At 39.2% G+C, this 17973-nt stretch overlaps 1 protein-coding gene across 6 annotated transcripts in view; it reads left to right on the forward strand.

Moving 5' to 3' along the window:
• Slc44a1 (solute carrier family 44 member 1) overlaps positions 1-17973 on the forward strand; it is a 197111-nt gene that overhangs the window by 76396 nt on the left and 102742 nt on the right. For all 6 annotated transcript variants that reach the window (XM_031377416.1, XM_031377415.1, XM_031377413.1 and 3 more), the window contains exons 4-5: positions 3742-3878; positions 14999-15092. In XM_031377416.1, coding sequence (XP_031233276.1) covers positions 3742-3878; positions 14999-15092 — 231 coding nt within the window. The remainder of the gene's footprint in view (positions 1-3741; positions 3879-14998; positions 15093-17973) is intronic.

Consider the following 17973-nt stretch of genomic DNA (forward strand, 5'->3'; position numbering starts at 1 on the left):
AACAGCCTGAGTACTCTGTGGTTTGTCTCCTGTCCCCATTGCCCTTGTTTGCTTTGAGCCTGGCCTTTAACAGCTGAGCCATCTCTCCAGCCCCATCACACTTTTAAGTTCAGAGCTCACCTGGGTGTTTGGCAATTCCCTTTGCCAATGTCTTTTCTGAGCCACCCACCCGAGCATGCCGTGTGCATACCGTGTGTGCCAGTGCCTGCAGGTGCCCAGGCTGTTCAGTTTCTGAAGTATGCTTCTCATTGTTTTTCGCCTTTCCCCCATTCTCACGGGTGGTATTTTATTCATTCTAGGTACTATGACGGATGTGAAACTTAAACAAAGCTGTTTCTAAGTTATTAATAGATTTGAGCTTCTACAACATTCCTGTACCTCATCCTTATTCCTGACACAGCCTGGTGACAGTGGAAGTAGGATGGGCTTTGAGACAGATAGATAGTATTTTGTTACTTCTTATCCCTTGTCTCTGAAAAAATACTCTTTTTTTAGCTGTCGGTTAACTGCAGATGAGTTCCCCTTATCTTCATGGAAAGCATTCCAACATGCAGTGCAGTTCTTTGGAGCTGTGGATTGTACCTTTTTTTTGTATTTTATTGTACTATTTTGCATACCTTTTTTTTCTCCTATGAGTACATACCTAGAAGAAAGTTTAATTAACAAATCAGATACAGTAAGAAACTGATACTAACCAACCATGAGAGTAGTCATACCAATAACTATAATAAAAATGATCCAATGTATATATTGTCTATTTATGAAGATTTCCATTTGCTATTCCCTGACTTTGTGGCTGTTCCCTAGCCACAGGTAGCTGAATCCACATGAACTAAAACTGTTAAAGGGAAACTGGGAAACTACTGGAGGCCCACCCGCTGATGCTAGCCTAATTTGTAAATAGAGTTGATAGCGTCTTTCACTGTCAAAGGGAGAGCAAGCCTTCCATCATTCCAAAAGACATTAGCATTGTTAGAACCTAGGGCCTGTAAGGAGCTCTTCATAGTGTGTATGTGTGAATTGGATCTAATATGTTCTTAGGTTGGAACTAGGGTATGTGTGCATGCTAAGCATGTGTCATTAGCATACATTTCTGAAAATGCTATTTAAAATTGTATTTTGGTTATTTGATAGGTCTTCAGAAACCACGCTCTTATGCTATAATCAGCACTATTGGTTTGATAGTGCTAAAGATACATTGTAGGATTCTACTCACCTTCTTAACCCATTTCTGGTTTTTGCCTCACCTGCTCTGAGGGCTGCTTATCTTACCGAGCCTCTTGACCTAATGGTATCTACGAAGATTTTTCTCCCAAATGAAAAGTAAATCTTAGTATTGTAGTCTTATTTTGTGGCTTTCCCAGGCCAAGTTGAGTGGAGTGGCTAACTATCAAATGCAGGCTTTGTAAAAGTCAGGTGTTTTCTGTGTGAAACCAATAAGAACTATCATGTACATGCTGTCTGTTACGTGTGTACCAGCAGTGACCTTAAAGAAGACTAAAGAGTAAATGGTATATAATGCTTAAAATACGGAAACTGAGGCGAACAAGGAAAGATGTTTTTCTTAAGTTAGGCCAAAGAAGTGTTGTAGGGAGGCCTAGAAGCTGAGGGGAGTGCATACCTGTGATCTCAGCTACCTGAGAGGCCACAGCAGGTTAAAAACAAAAACAAAAAACAAAAAAAAACAACTCCCCAAAACAAAACAAAACAAACCCCAAAAAACAGAACACAGGTTCAGGTTGGTATAACTAAGGCACAATACAAGATTGCTATCTACTCACATGTACAAACTACTACAGTGTTTCAGAGGATAAGCTAGGACTGTAAAAATACAGCTAGGGCAGTTTTAGCATTGGGAGACACAGAAGCAGGACAACAGACAAGCTAGCTATTCTCAGGAGGTCCTCATTCTTAGAGCCTCATCCCAGCTGGGAGGCCTGGCAGCCTCTGCCTTCCTTCACTTGTCTCTAAGTCTGATTCCTCCTGTCACGCCATTTCTCCAGATACTTCTTAGGGCATCGTTGATCATTAAGAACTGTGTATTGAGTGACTCCTCAACCCACATTCCACTGCCTTCACAGAAATGCACCACACTATTGTGTGGAACTAATATGGGCATAGAGTTTTCTAGAGTGTCTGGCACATGAGCATTCAGTAAACACTGGCTATATTCATTACTGATATCATAGATGCTACTTTCTATTGCCTGTGCTGGCACTGCTAGTTGATACACCCTCCTGCAGACCCTGAACGTTCCTTGCCCAGAATCTGGCTTTGTGCAGTCCATTGTCTGTGGTCCTAGGAACAGACACGCTGAGTCACATGCATGGGACAGATGGAGGGAGAATTAGTGAGAAGTTGCTTGTTCCAGCCAAGGGTTCCCAGAACTCGTTCTCTTTGTGCCTGCCTGTACTAACTACCTCCTTGTTTTCAGCCATGAGCCCTGCTTCCAAACCACATCTGGCTTCTTTGTGTTCCTTTTATCTTTTTGGAACACTAGTGATTTTAGAGTCTCTAAGAGCTTGTAGATTTGTAGTGCAGCTTGCGCTTCTCCTTCCTGCTGAGCCCCTGGATGGTCTTCTGGCTGCACGTCTGTGTAGTGTTCTTGCTCCATCTGTGAGGGCCTGTCTGGTACCTTCTGCACTGTTTCCCCCACTCTGCTATTCTCACATAGTGCCTCCTTCACCTGTGCATTGACTTTATTCTTTTGCTTTTTAGATCTCGTGCCTAGTCCTGTTTCTTCATTAGATTATAGCCAAAGGCTGAGGAAAGTAATGATCTCATTCTTCTGCTTAGTTGTATGTGGAGTGTAGGTTTAGGTGGTTTGTGGGAAAGGACATTGACATTGTAAAATTTGCCATGGACTCAGGAAAAAATGTACCAGGGCTGTGGTTAAAGAACTTTGTGCCAAATAAGACATTTCTCCCTGTGCTCCCTCCATGGTGTGAAGCACTAGTCTCTGTCTTGTTAGAGGATGTGTGGGCATCAATTTTCTCTTGGACAGGTTATAATACATACCAGCGGTCTTTATCTTTTCTTTGATTCTGTTTGTTAAATGCTGTGATTTCCACCTAAGCTTTGCCTTTAAAAAATATTACTGTATGAAAATACCTAGGATATAATTTAGAATTTATGAATTATTTTTATATATCTGCCATGAGATTTTCAAAATACATAGGAGATAGACTGTGGATATTCCAATTAAAATGTAACCTGTGTTATTTTTAGAAAGCGAGAACCCTGAAAAGGAAGCACATTTTAGAGGGCTGTGATGTTGCTGTATATTTTTGTAGTTTTCATTCAAATTTCCATTCATATCAGTGTATGTTCATTAATATACTTATTTCCATTTTGATAATAATAGCCATTAACCAAAGTTTTGTGGTTTCCATGGCAACTGTAATGCATGTTAAATCACAACATTGGGATATTCTAATAGTATTTGGTACAAGTTTAACAAAGCAAGAAAATGTTGATTTCTGATGATAAAACCTGCACATTATAAAGTGTAAATATTAGAAAAAGAAATTGTGAAAACTATTAATTCTTTCAATTTCTCCATTCTCTTTTGTAAGCATTTTAAATCATTGTTTTCAAACCTTTCACTGATGGTTCTATTTGAGGAATGGCGATTGTGTGATTCAGTGGAGTCTGTCCTTTGTTTTGGGGCTTGGTTGAGTATGCAGTGAACCCATATGTATTTTGCAAAATAATATCTTGATTCTTTTTTCCATGCTTTAGGTATGTGTTCTTTTTGGACCCATGCAATCTGGACTTGATAAACAGGAGGATCAAGTCTATAGCACTGTGTGTAGCGGCGTGTCCCCGACAGGAGCTGAGAACCTTGAGTGACGTCCAGAAGTTTGCAGAGATCAATGGTGAGATTTTACACTGTCCAAATTGATTGCCTGGGCTCCTCTGCTCACAGTTAAATGCTATATGTTTTCATTTCGGTATCCACTTGTCCTCCAACTAAATATGTTGTAAAACAACCTTAAAGAGAACAAAGAAGTGATTTTAGATTTCCTAGTTTAAAATACGATCACCAACTCAGGAGATTATTAAATTTGTAGAATTGCTGGGTACAATGCTGTGACTGTAATTCCAGCTACCCAGGAGACTGAGGCAGAAAGATTGCTCAGTCTAAGTGTAGGCTCATTTAGACAACATAGCAAGACCTCTTGTCTTAAAAAACAAAGCAGAGAGAGATTATTTCACACCTTTGTTGAAAAGAAAGAAAAACAGAATTTCCCCAGGGTGGGGTGATTCACAGGGAAATTCAGAGTAGGTCCTTGTGATGTGCAAATGTGTATATTTTAACTAAGCACTGTAGGTGCTTTCAATACAACCTATTGGATATTTTTGGTTTTATTGTTTTGAGATAGAATCTTTCCTGAGCTGGTTGCATGAACTGATGATCCTCTTGCCTTAGCCTCTAGAGCCGAGTATGTGCTGAAATTACAGGTGAAATCTAAGCTTGCTGGTGACCAGGTGTGCTATAGAATAACTTAGAATTATTAGTATACTCTATGTAAAGTTCAGTTTTCCCCTTTATTTCAAGTTTTGTTTAAATCTTATGATCTCTCTTCTTTCCCTTCCCCTGTTAGTCTGTTTAATCTGCAGTTAACAGTGTAATATATGCATAAGTAAAGTGAATGGTGAAAGTTACAGGAAATGAATGTAAAGAACTATAATCAAATTTCTGCCATCAGTTCTTTTTCAGTGTGCTGGTGTACATATAATTTTATGTTCTGCTCTTAAATTTAACGTTGCATCATGACCTTTTCTCAGAATAGTTTTCAGGATCTTTGAGGTTAAAAGACTAGGATTAGCAATGAATATCAACAGATCCAGTTTGCTGAAAATCAGTTCTGCTCTTTGGAAATTCTTATTTCCAGGCACTGTCCTCAGTTCTACATGGTTTACTGCAGTTCTCTTTAGAGCATTTTTAAAATTACTCTTTGTAGAATACTGCATGCTAATGTCCCTTCTGGCCCATGTTTTGAACTTCCCTGAGGTTCCATGTTTGTGTTTTGTGTAAAGGGCTTCTTATGCCTTCCTGCTTACCTAAATCCAAGGCTGGTGCTAGGTCCTTTAAACAACTTGTCGACTCAGATATTTACCCCATGTAACATGTAGCTGACTAAAACAGGCCTGGAGCCATAACCAGGCCTATCCCAGCCTGGCATCAGATCTTTCCAGACAGGATGCTGGTCCTCTGAAGGGAAGAAGATGGGTGATGTTCCTGACCTACCACCTCATGCCCTTAATATAGAGAATGTAAAAGGCAGGGACTACTAAAGATCTGGATTTCTTTTCGGACTCTGTCACTGGCTCCGTAAGAAGAAATAGAAGAGCTTTCTGAGCCCAGGTGTCTGCATCCAAATAAATGTGAGGGTGTGTGAAGAATGCTGAATACATGATGGGCACTGAAGAGCTCAGCTTCTGTGCCCGTGTGTGACCCCTATCTTTGCTTTGCTAAGCACAGTGCCACAGTTGTCAGCTCTGTAACTTATTATACCCTGTTTTAGGTATGGGGTATGGTTCCTTAGACATGCGTACCGAGTAGTAAATTATTTAGATTCAACTCTTGATTCTTCAACCTAGTAACCTTGAGACTCTAAACCAGTTGTTTGACCTCTCCAAGCCTCAGCCCCACGACTGTCATATAGGACAGTGTCTGTACCTACCTCATTAGGATTCTTGTGACAAATCAATACAAGAAAAATATTTAAAACCTTAGCTGGTAAAAATGTTGCTGACAGTTGGTGTTAGCTGCCACCTGTCCCATTATCCTTCTGTCAGTGGAATGTTAGACTCTCTCCACATCCAGTCTCCCATCGGTTCCTTAGATATTACTTCTATAAACAGTTTTCACGGAGTTTTCAGCCAGCACTGACCCATTGCTCAGAACTCATCAGTGGTAAAAGATGAAGAAGACTGTATGTTTTATATGACACTCAGAGCTATGGTCTAATCTTAAACTATCTTCCAATGTGTCCTCCCAAACATACTGGATGTGAGTTTTGGTGCCTTGAACCTGAGGTGTCTCCAGGAGTACCAAGTGAAGGTTAATTCCTTTGTCTTCTATGTGACCAGCTCATGTGATTTCTTGAAGCGAAATGATATGTGTCTTGCTCTAACAGGCTTCGTTTCTAAGCCAGTATCCTTACAAGTGAATGGGATACTGACTGTGGTTTATTCATATCTTCCTTAAGACTTTGCCAGTGGAGTTGGTAGCTTTGCATTCCAGAAGTATTAATTAATAAATGTTTTAGCAAGTGGCAAGCATCCCTGGGCTTTGGAGCCAGTTGGTATAAAGATTAATAAAGAACTTGGGCATGTTGATGTATGCCTATATTCCCAACCCTTGAGAGGGGAGGGCAAGGATGATGAATTCCAGGGTAGGGCGGACTATGTGGTGAGCTCCTGACTCCTAATACGTAACATCAATAATAGTGAGAACATCCACACAGTAGAGGATGGGTACAACAGGAACTTTAGTTGGCAAGCATCAAAACTTTATTAAAATTCTAAGAGAGGAAAATTTGGGTATACTTAGCCATACTTGCTTTAATAGCAATCCCTGAATTAGAATTCCTGGACTTCTCTAAAGAGCTTATATTGTCCTTCAGATTGGTAACACAAAACTGGATCTGATGAGCTGTAACTCATTGTTACCATCATCACCGAAATAGTTCTCTCTCCTGTCTTGCGTTAGTACCCCCTCTTTGGTCTAGTGTAATTTATATTCTTGCTGGTGTCTGCACACAGTTGAATCTCTGTTAGGAAGTAAAGGCCCTTGGAGCTCACATTTACACACCTCAGTATTATGTTCAGAGAGAAGCCTTCTGTAAAAGATGATTCAGGGATACATGAAATTTTTTTTCTGATCTCTAGGAGAGAATAATTAAAGCCCATGAAAAAGCTTAGTTGAAACTGTTAGAACAAAATGTAGGCAAAGGTATCAGGGATTGGATTTCACAATGCTTTCTTGAACCACATTGTACCAGAAGCATAAGAAGCAAAAGAAGAAAGTAGAACTGTATTATGTGTTTTATACAACCAGGCCTGGTGACGTGTGTGTGTGTGTGTGTGTGTGCGCGTCTGTATCCCAGCACTTAGATGCTGAGGACAGAGGATGGACATAGTTTAGCATGGGCTACATGGCAAAATCTTGTCAAAAAAGAAAAAGAATCAACAAATCTCAAACTTTTATTCAAGAAGGCACAAAAATCAACAGAGTTGAAGCAGAAAGTATTTGCAAGTCTTCTGTCTGCTTAGTGCTTCCTATCCAGATCACACCACAGCCAGCTTAGCTTGAGAGTCAGGCTTCAGTCAGCACTTCTCTATGGCCCAGAAATCCTGTATGTCTTATCTGGCACTCAGATTTATAGTCTAGTCTTGGACTGCCTTTTAATACGTCCTCTTAAATATACTGGATATGAGTGTTTGTGCCTTTAAGATCCACCATTAAAAAGAAGATCACAGTATTGATGGACTTACAGAAAAATCAGCTGTTGGCCCTGCGGATGGGGATGCAATATAGTGTGGCTGCTGTGGAAACACAGGGTTCCTTTAAATCAGCAGTACCCCTTCTGTGTATCCACTTGGAAGAATTGAAAACAGGATCAGAAGAAACGATTGCACAGCCATGGTCTGTATGTTATTCAGCAGTCAGGAGGCAGAAACAACTGGAATGTCCATGGACAGGTTAACATATTAAGAAAAATTTTAAGCTGAGCGTGGTGTCTCATGGCTCAAAAAAACAAATGAAGAAAGAGATGTGCTAATATGCAGTTGATGAAACTCTTGCTTGAAGAAAGAAGTAAATCACTCACAGGCTACAGTTGTTCATGGCTGGACTGAAGATGTCACGCTAAGAGAAATAAGCCCTCCTCAGGACAAACACTTGGAAAATCCACATACTTGAAATCCCTAGGGTAGGCAAATTCATCAAGGTAGGAACGTAGACTGGTTGGTGGTAGGGCTGGAAAGGGGATAAAATTGGAGGCGGGGAGGTGTTATTGTTTAATGTGCAAAGAGTTACAGTTTTTCAAGAGGAAGGTGTAGGAATGGATGGCGGTGCTGCTTGTAAATACTGTGATTACACTGAACATCACTAGATGGGTAGCCACAGAGAGCATTCTGACTCACATTATGTATATTTTATTGTAATTTTAAAAAATATTCTTGAAAGAAGAAGATATTGTATTAGTTTCTTTTAGGATGCTAATTCTATGCCTTATTTAAAATTCAAGCTAAGCTTGTATGTTTCTTACCAGGATGAAAAGATAAATTCTTTTCAAAGAATTTTCAAGCTCATGTGACATTTGAAGCTACTTTCTAGCACTTAAAATCACCCATTCACATGAACTTTTATTATCTTTAGACATTATTTAAAATCTTTGTAAGAGGAAACTCTTTGATCCTGTATCAGTGTTTATAAGAAACACAATCATTAGGTAAAGTGGTGTCTCAAATCTTTGTTTCCTCTGGGCAAGAAGAGGGGTTGTCTCCTTGGGTATTTGCGGGAAACATTTGTTGACTATGCTTGACTAGGGTGGAGAGGTTAGAAGACATGTCTGGAAAGAAATTTTTGTGTGGAGGTTCTGCTGTATTGTGAAGATCTTTAAAAGCCAGCAGAAACATCTAGAACCCTGTAAAGTATACTCTCTGATATGTGAATTAGATAATAAATGTGTAAATGTAATTTTCTTGTGGTCCATAATTCATATATGACATGACTCTCACAAATATATAATGCTAGGTAAGAGTAAAGTTTAAAAACAGCCTTTAAAAAAATTGCAGTTACCAAAACCAGTAAGGACTCCATATTAAACCTTTGTGTTTGTTATCGTGTCCTGGCAGTCCTGTGCGAGTTTCCCGGGGCCAGAATCGTGTTGTGTTTATCTCTGAATACCCAGGCCTCAGTGCATGTACCCACACTGTAGATACCCTCAATGTTTTCCCAAAGAGTGTGGAGCAGATTTTCCTACCTGTCTCTATTGCCCTTAATAACCTTTCATCCTCTACATCCTTTATCCTTGGTTCCACACCCATGTGTGTTGCCACCAGCAGGTAGATTGTTTAGCTCCAGTCTAACCAAAAGTGCTAGGGAATCTATTTTTTTTAAAATTCACCTCTAAATAATTCATTTCATTCATTTATCTCTCGTCTGCATCCCCTTCAGGTGATTATCTGTCCCCTTTCTTCTCTTAATCCCTCTTGTTCCTTCTCTTTGCCAACCTTATGCCCTGTAGAGAAAACTGAATCTGTCTGGTGAGAGCTCCCTCCTGAGCTCTTATTTCAGCAGGGTGTGTGGGATCTGTCCTGCCCCCGCTCTTTTTCTAGCGTCCTTATTAGGATTTTTGAATGTACAAATACCATGTATGTCATAGCAGGAATGAACTGCCCTCCTTCTGATGCTAGCTTGGGTTTTCTGTGAGGTTTTTGGCTGAAGCCAAGCAAAGCATGACAAGTGACAGAGATGCCAGTAGATGCTATGGAATTCTCCCCTTCCCTCTTCACCAGGCCAACCTGCCTTCTCTAGCCCCATTGTTCAGTTGGAGCAGCTGAGTCCTAGTGACTAAAACCATGAGCTTTGCTTCAGCATTGCCTTTACCACCGATCCCTTCTCATTGCTCTGTGCTGTCCCTGATGTATCTATGCACTTGTACATTGTTTTCCAGCTCAGTTCTAACAAGCAGTTTTTAGACGTGAACATCTTTTCTGTAAGTGACACCTGGACCATGCGTCCTGCATTCTCAGTTGTTGGGAATATTTCACATGCAACATTTATTATCATTCTTATTACTCTGCTTTATGATATGTCATATATGTATATGTATATTGTGTTTACGTAAACACATATATATGTGTGTATATATGTATGTTTGTATGAATGTGTATATATAGTCTTGCCTAACATAGCGAACTATGGCTTGATTCTTTAGAAAGGTAAAGTAAGTGTATAGTTGATAATAAAATGTAAACTAAGTCCTTCACACCAAGTATGCACCAGAGATACATATGCTAGTCCCACACTGAAGAAGCTTGCCGTCCGTCGGGTCAGACTTCTTGTCCTCACAAGAGCTAGAAGTCTTGGGTGTGGATATTAAAACTTCCCTTAGCAGCTGAGAGATGGTGGCACATGCCTTTTTTCCTTGTTTACATCTCAATTATAGTCTATAAAAAAGTACTACTAATGCTTCTTTGATTACAATATAGTTCATATAACTCTGAGGATGTAATAATGACCTGCTGTTTGGATCATAGACACATTTTGAGTACAGCAGTGTTGAGTGACGCTTTCAGAATGATTATTGTTTGCTATTAAAACTTTAACAAATTATATGACATTTAGATAAAATTCACTGCTCGTGAATACTAATAAGCCTTTGATTGTCGTTGGCTGTTAAGTTTACAGTCAATATTATATCAGTATGCCTTCCCCTTCATTCAGTAACAGCATAATTTAAAGCATACAATTAGTATAGACTTTTGTTTTTACATAGTGACACAGAAGGCTGGACTTGATAATGTGTATACGTGAACACAGCGATCTAGTCTAGCAAATGATTTAATTGCTTTCAAGATGAGGATACTTGACTTTTTTAGAAGGAAAGTGTATAGTTGATAATAAAATGTAAACTAAGTCCTTCAGACCAAGTATGCACCAGAGATACATATGCTAGTCCCACACTGAAGAAGCTTGCCGTCCGTCGGGTCAGACTTCTTGTCCTCACAAGACCTAGGAGTCTTGGATGTGGATATTAAAATTTCTCTTAGCAGCTGGGAGGTGATGGCACATGTCTTTGATCCCAGTCCTAGTAGGCAGAGGCAGGTGGATCTCTGTGAGTTTGAGGCCAACCTGGTCTATGGAGAGTGTTTCAGGACAGCTAAGGCTATACAGAAAAACCCCTGTCTCAGAAAAGAAACAAACAAACAAAGTGGTGATATTTTTAGGGGGTTGGAGAGATAGCTCAGTGATTAAGAGCACTGGCTGCTCTTCCAGAAGACCTGAATTCAATTCCCAGCACCCACATAACAGCTCACAACTCTCTGTAACTCCTGTTCCAGGAATCCAACACCCTCGTACAGGTATACATGCAGGCAGAACACCATTGTACATAAAATAAAAATAAGTAGATTAAGAAACCATTCACTCAGCGAATATTTACCGAGCACCTACCATGCTGACAAGGTATGCTTCTTTGTATGCTTTCTATGCTTCTTGGGAATTGTAAATATGTCCACACGTTTCAGGACTTAGCAGAGATTGAAACTGGAAAAGTGATTTTTATTTTGCCAGATTATAAATGCACAATATTTTCCAAATTACAAAAATGGAAGTTAAATCCATTAGATGTCACAAGGCAATAGAATTTGATTTTAGTAGTGAAAACATGCCCACATTTGAGATTTTTTTTCATATTTTAATGCTTATAAAGATTGCTGTAAACGAAAAATACAGTCTCGGTTTCCAGTAATTCAGGTTTTTGTTGCCTGTACTATAGTGGTGCTGCCTGACAATGGTTAGCAGTGTTTGGACACATTCTGGTTGTTACTTCAACAATGGCTTGGGGGAAGCAACTGGAATCCAGTGGGGAGAAACTGAGGGTGCTGGGAAACCCCTGCATCACATAGGACAGTCCTTCATAACCAACAATGTCCGCTACAACATGTCTTGATATCTATAAGTTGGTTTTATAGCCTGTGGTGAAAGCATATGAACATTGTTTGTAATCTGATAGACTAAGAACATGCACTAAGATCACGTTCACCTATCCACTAGAAAACTGGTCACAATTTGCGTAAAGCCTATGTTTTGAACATAGAAATGATAGACTGAAAATATTGCCAAGTAAGATGCCCTGTTCTATAGTGAGGTAATGTAATTTAATGTAAAGGTAAGTGGGTGAGTCAGAGAAAACTTGACAGGGGGTGCTGCTTGAGCAGGAGGGCGGATGCATTTAACAGCAAGGGTTGAAAGTTATATGGAAGGGTAGGTGATGGACCCTGATAGAATATCTCTCTGGCTATGATTATGATGAATAACACAAAAAGGCATAAGGAGACAGAATTGTATTTATAAACAGCTCACAAATTTTTTTTCTCTCTCCCTCTCCCCCTCCCTCCCTCTTCTCTCTTTCTCTCATCTGTAACTTCTAGAGTGTAGTAATAGAGTAGACCTTGTAGGGTTGGTATAACCAAAATTGAACCAAAGAATAAATAATTGAATATTTTAAGACATTTGAAATATCATAGAAGTTAAACATGCTGGGGTGAGAGCAAGCGTTTACCATGATAAATGTTTGTATACCCAAGTTAGGTTTCTCAGATTGCTCATTTTGATAGCTTTTGAATAACACTGCCTGAGTTGCATTGATTGCCTCTGGTGTGCTTTAGATTAGCTTTTGTTTTTAGTTTTTGACTTTTCATTATTAAGGGTGGGTGTTTTTTTAAACCTGCTTTTGCATTTAAATAGCCTGTATGTCTAAGTCCTTGGGTGCAAACCTCTTGTGGCAGGCATTGTTTATAATACTGCTGTAAAGAAAGCAAGTATCAGGTGCTGTTTTTAAATTGTTCACTGAAAACGCATTCATGAACAACGTGAAACTCTGACAACAGTGAAATGTTTGCCTTGCAAGGCTTTTTCCATGGTCTGATTGAGCCTCCTCCAGCCATCAACTCCGAGCAGGCAGCAGTGGAAAGTTCCTTACGATGGATTGTTGCCACTAACATATTACGAAGGTCTTTTTCCCTCAGTCTGTGTAATACAGGATCCAGTCAGAACTGGCCTTAGTCCCAGAAGACCATCGGAGATAAAGCTATTATCCTTTCACTGCGCATTATTCTGGGAAAGTATTCATAAAATTGAGCCTTGTTGCACCTGGTGACCTCCTTCTCTAAGGGAGGGAAGGCTTGGAGGGGTGGAGACTGTGTTCATTGAATTCAGATGAAGCAGTGTGTTTGACAGCAGGGACACAACACTAAGTACTTTAGTTAGTGCCTTTCATTTTTTGCACATTGATTCCATCTTGGTCTCAGAAAGTCATGCTGACAGTTTAGCTCAAGAAGGCCATAGTCATATTGGGTGCTCTGCGCTTGCTGGCATAGTTGCTTTTTTTTTTTTTAAAAAAAGAATTATTTATTTACTGTATATGAGTACACTGTAGCTGTCTTCAGACACACCAGAAGAGGGCGTCAGATCTCATTACATGGTTGTAAGCCACCATGTGGTTGCTGGGAATTGAACCTAGGACCGCTGGAAGAGCAATCAGTGCTCTTAACCACTGAGCCATCTCACCAGCTCCCCCCCCCCTTTTTTCTTTTAAGTGAATATTTCTCAATAGGACTTTTTTAGGATTTTTAGGATTAATCTAAAATATTTGGTTGGTGTCAGGTTTCTTCCAAAGCTGCTAAGGATATATCTTAAGACATGATAGACAATACTTCCCAGAGAGTCACATACTTAATATTCATTTTTTACTTTTTTCCTCCACTTAAGTATTCAGGATCAAACCTAGAGCTACCAAACATTTTACCACCCAACGCACCATTAGTTCATGTGCTTTTAAAGAAATTTTATCAAAATGAAAAAGAATAGCTAAAAGTCATTTTAAAAACATAATCCTCTACTAAGTCTACCACAAATGGAAAACCCTTGGGAGGACAGTGCTGTTTCTTTAACATTGGCTTTGCATCATCTTTGCATGAAATATGTACTCTTTATGCTTTGGTGGAAATGTTATTGCTATCATCATATTTAAATGCTTAACAGATAGTTTGCTGGTTTCAGACATTTTCTGATTTGTTGTTTTTCAGAAATTTCCCAAAACTAGTTTGATTGATTAGATAAGATAAAAGTGAATAAACTTACTCCCAGTTCTGTCCCAAGCAAACCAAGAGATGTTTAATTTTTTACTTTCCTCTCCGTTTCTCTGAGAGACCATCAAGTGCCTTTCCTGTAATTAAGCGAATGTTGAGTTGGCCTCTCTGACCTCACAGTATATTTTGAGCCTGTTTCATGGTGGAACAATATAAGAGCTCGGTATCATTCATTGTACCAACAAAAGCTTTTCTATTTAGATTAATAATGGAGTGTTTTGCTGACAGCAATGTGGTAGGAATTTCAGTTAGTTGGACGGTATGTGTGTATAATGTGGTAGGCACTCTGCAAAACCAAAGTGACACCGGCCTGCTGCTTGCACACTAGTGTCTCCTGTTGGAGTACAGTGAACCTTCCTGTATGGAAGTCACTATATCAGAAAACCTGCAGCTCAATAAAATAGTACATACTAAATTCAGTGGACTGTGTCATTCTGACTTTTCAGTGTTATTTAGACAAATATTAGTCATATGATCAGAAAACCCTCTCTATAGCCAATCAGAAGTTGAATTTGAGCTGTTCTAAGCTGTCTGGAAATTGGAGATCACTTACCAGCTTATGGGTTTGTTCAGTGGTTTAATAGTTGAGAATGGCTCCTGCCTTTTAAATAAGGAAAATGTGATGTCCCACCTTTGTGCACTGCTATGTGGAGTAGATTCAGTTTTCAGTAATGGAAAATACAGGAATCAGAGACAGTTCTACAGTGGAGTGCGGGGTTTGTAGTAATAGTCGGGTGTCTGATTAATCCCAGGCCTTCTAGCAACTGCCTGTGTTCTTAGCTTGTGTATCTCCTAGTCTGTGCATGTCCTAGTGCCCATTTTATAAGCTTACAGTAAGTGATGTCTATGTCTCTGTCATCTGGCAGAGTCTCTGACATGACAGTCAATAAAGGTTTTAGTCATTTAAATTTGTGCCTAAAATACATTAAATTATGGGTCATTTCAGAGAAAAGTGTTTTAAATGATTCATAGTATACATTAAATCTGGTTTTTACAGAACCTGTAACGATTGCAAATGTACATTAGTATTACAAAGTTCAGGAGAAACAGTTGAAGACTTTGTTGAGACTCGTCCACTAGCTAACCTGTGCCCTTTTTTCAACAGGCTCAGCACTATGTAGCTACAACATAAGGCCCTCTGAGTACACGCTGACTTCAAAGTCCTCTGGCTTTTGCCCCAAACTACCAGTACCAGCCAGGTAAACTTTATTGTAAAGTTGTTAACTTGTATAGCCTTCATTTTCATAGGTTAACTTAACTGAGAAAATTGTCGTTTGATGCTGCCTGTTGCTGGGGCATCCTTGATAACCATATTTTAGAAGTATGACTAAACTTAATAGCTCTTTGTTTTTGTTTTTTAAATCTTTTTAAAAATTTACTCACAAACAACTTCTCTTGTTCTCAGATATTTCAAATTTCCCTCAGGGCTCTGGTGTTTTTATTTTAATTTTACAATTTTTAAATATATAAAACTCTGAATCATTGTCCAGTCTGCAACAAAGTTGGATCCAATTCCCACCATCCCTATGGTTGCCTTGACGTTGATCCGAGTAACACCAACTAATTTTTTTTTTTGTTATTTATTCTGTATTTTAAAAGTATGTGAATTACCCATATGTTGTTCAGGTTATATCCTCCAGGTGTATTCTCAGTATTAGACTATTTGCCAAGGTTTATCCAAAATTTTATTTAGCAAACATTTATTATTAAATACTGACTGTATGTAATAGACCAAAGATCCCAGTACTTAGAAGTAGAGCTAACATTAACATGATACATATTTTTTTTAAAGATACAGACACTCAAACATTAGAGAGTATATTCTCAAAACTATGTGTATGTGTGCATATATCTATACATGCCCATACTTTGAAGTATTTTATCTTTCTGACAGTGTGACATAGGAAACCGTGTCACATCTTTATAGATGGCTAGAAGTCAGGATGTTATAGGGGGCTATTAAGTGAAAATTTTGAGATTTGGGAACATGAAAGCAGATCATGCCGACTTTAGGATTACTTATGGCTATAACTTGTACTTTATTAACTTGAATTTTAAATTTCCTTTTGCAAAGTACAAAACAGATACATCACTTAAATTTATTTCTAGCTCTTTTAAATCAGAATTTAAAGCCTGTAGGCATAAAGGGACTGTTTTAGAAGAGCCTCCGGAAGGATTTTAAAATTACAGCCTTAAACCCACGACTCGGGAGATTGTACTCATAGAAATGAAGACTGCAAGGCATGCCACAACCACAAAGCAAAGGTGCTTTAGGTCCAGTCAGTATATTGATAAAAACAAGCCAGAGCTGGGCCTGGTGAGATAGGCCTATAATCCCAAATACTTAGGAGGATGAGGTAGGAGGATCTCAAGTTCAAGGCCAAAGGTAAATAACAAGTTTGAGGCTAGCCTAGGCAACTTGGTCAATCCTGTCTTGGAGCTATGGCTTAATGGAGAAGAGAAAAAGAATTTTATATGCATATCTACCCAACTGCTAAAGTTTGTTTTAAATGTATATTTTGAGTATACACTCATTCTTTCTAGGCTAAAGCATACTATTAAAAAAACAAAACAAAACAAAACAAAACAAAACAAAACAAAAAAAACCCTCAAACAGCTAGAAAGCCCAGGGCATGGAAATGAAGTTGCTTTGCTCCTTCATAGTTGTGGGTGGGTGTGGGTGTAGCTTATTTTACAACCCTATCCCACAACCTGTGATTCTTCCATATGGGCCAGCATTTGTTATTTACTCATTCATTCATTTATTCATTCATCTAGTCATTCACTCATTTTGAAATTTAGACAAGAGTCTCACTATGTAGCTCTGGATGGCTTGGAACTTAGAAAGATTATCCTGCCTGTGCCTTACAAGTACTGGAATTAAAAGTGTACCACATTTCCTAGCCCTCATTTCAATCTATGTGTAGGTGTGGGTAGCTGCCTGCAGGGGTCAGAAGGCCATGTCCGATTCCCTGGAACTGGAGTGAGTGCTCTGATGTCAGTGTGGTCCTCTCCAGCCTCCTTTTACATCTTCTCCTAGGAACATATCATCCTACTGGAACAGAGTGGCAGGGACTTGGGTTCAAACAAGTCATGACTTCTATACTTGAATTTGAAATATTCTGTTGGGAAATAGAAAAGGGCACACCGGTCTCTTTGATTTCCAGCTCTTTCAGTCTTGTTAAGCTGCTACTGAAAATCAAAATGTAAAATCTGTAGACATGAAAATATACTATTTTCAGTGATGCTTAGTAAGAAAAACCTAAAATTTAGTCTGGGGGACTTGTCCCCATTGTTCCACTTACCGGCTAATATTAAGACCTCAAAGCCCACCTCCACACTGACATACTTCCTTCAACAAGGCCACACCTATTCCAATAAGGTCACACCTCCTAATAATACCACTCCCTATATACCAAGGATTCAAACATATGAGTCTATGGGGGTCAAACTTATTCAAACCACCACAATTCATATTCACAAAATAGTTTCGGGGCTTAAGACAATATGTGTTAAATGCCCATTTTTGTTCTTGGCACTCAACTTGAGAAGTAAGTATTCTCTCTCCCTGCTTCTAGAGCACTTCCCTTTGCCCAGACCTTCCTGGGTGCTGAGAGGTGTACAGCTGATGGCAGCAGTATCCAGTTTAACAAAACACCAAAAACACTAATACACATTAAAGGTCAGATGGTCTGGGAGCTTTGGGGTTTTAAAAGAAAATGGCTAGAAAAGGCAACAGTTTACCCCAAATTCATACCTCTGCTGGATGAAATGCCAAGTGGAGTAGCAATGTGGGGAATAGCCACCCTGAATGCTTGCAGTGGTGTCACATACAGGGAGGGACAGAACACTACAGGGACAGAACAATCTCTCTGTTTGTTGGCTACTTAGGTTCCTCTTGATACCAGAACAGTTGCTGGGTGCCAGGCAGTTAATAACATAATACTGAGGTGAGAAATGAATAATCGAGAAACAGTATCCCTATTCTTATTTCCTAGTGGAAGATTGATGGATGAATTGATTTACAAATCACTTCCTGTGTCTGACCAACATCCTGTTTCTCATTCGTATTATTCTGTC

This window comes from Mastomys coucha, unplaced genomic scaffold, assembly GCF_008632895.1.
Source record: "Mastomys coucha isolate ucsf_1 unplaced genomic scaffold, UCSF_Mcou_1 pScaffold18, whole genome shotgun sequence".
Lineage (NCBI taxonomy): Eukaryota > Metazoa > Chordata > Mammalia > Rodentia > Muridae > Mastomys > Mastomys coucha.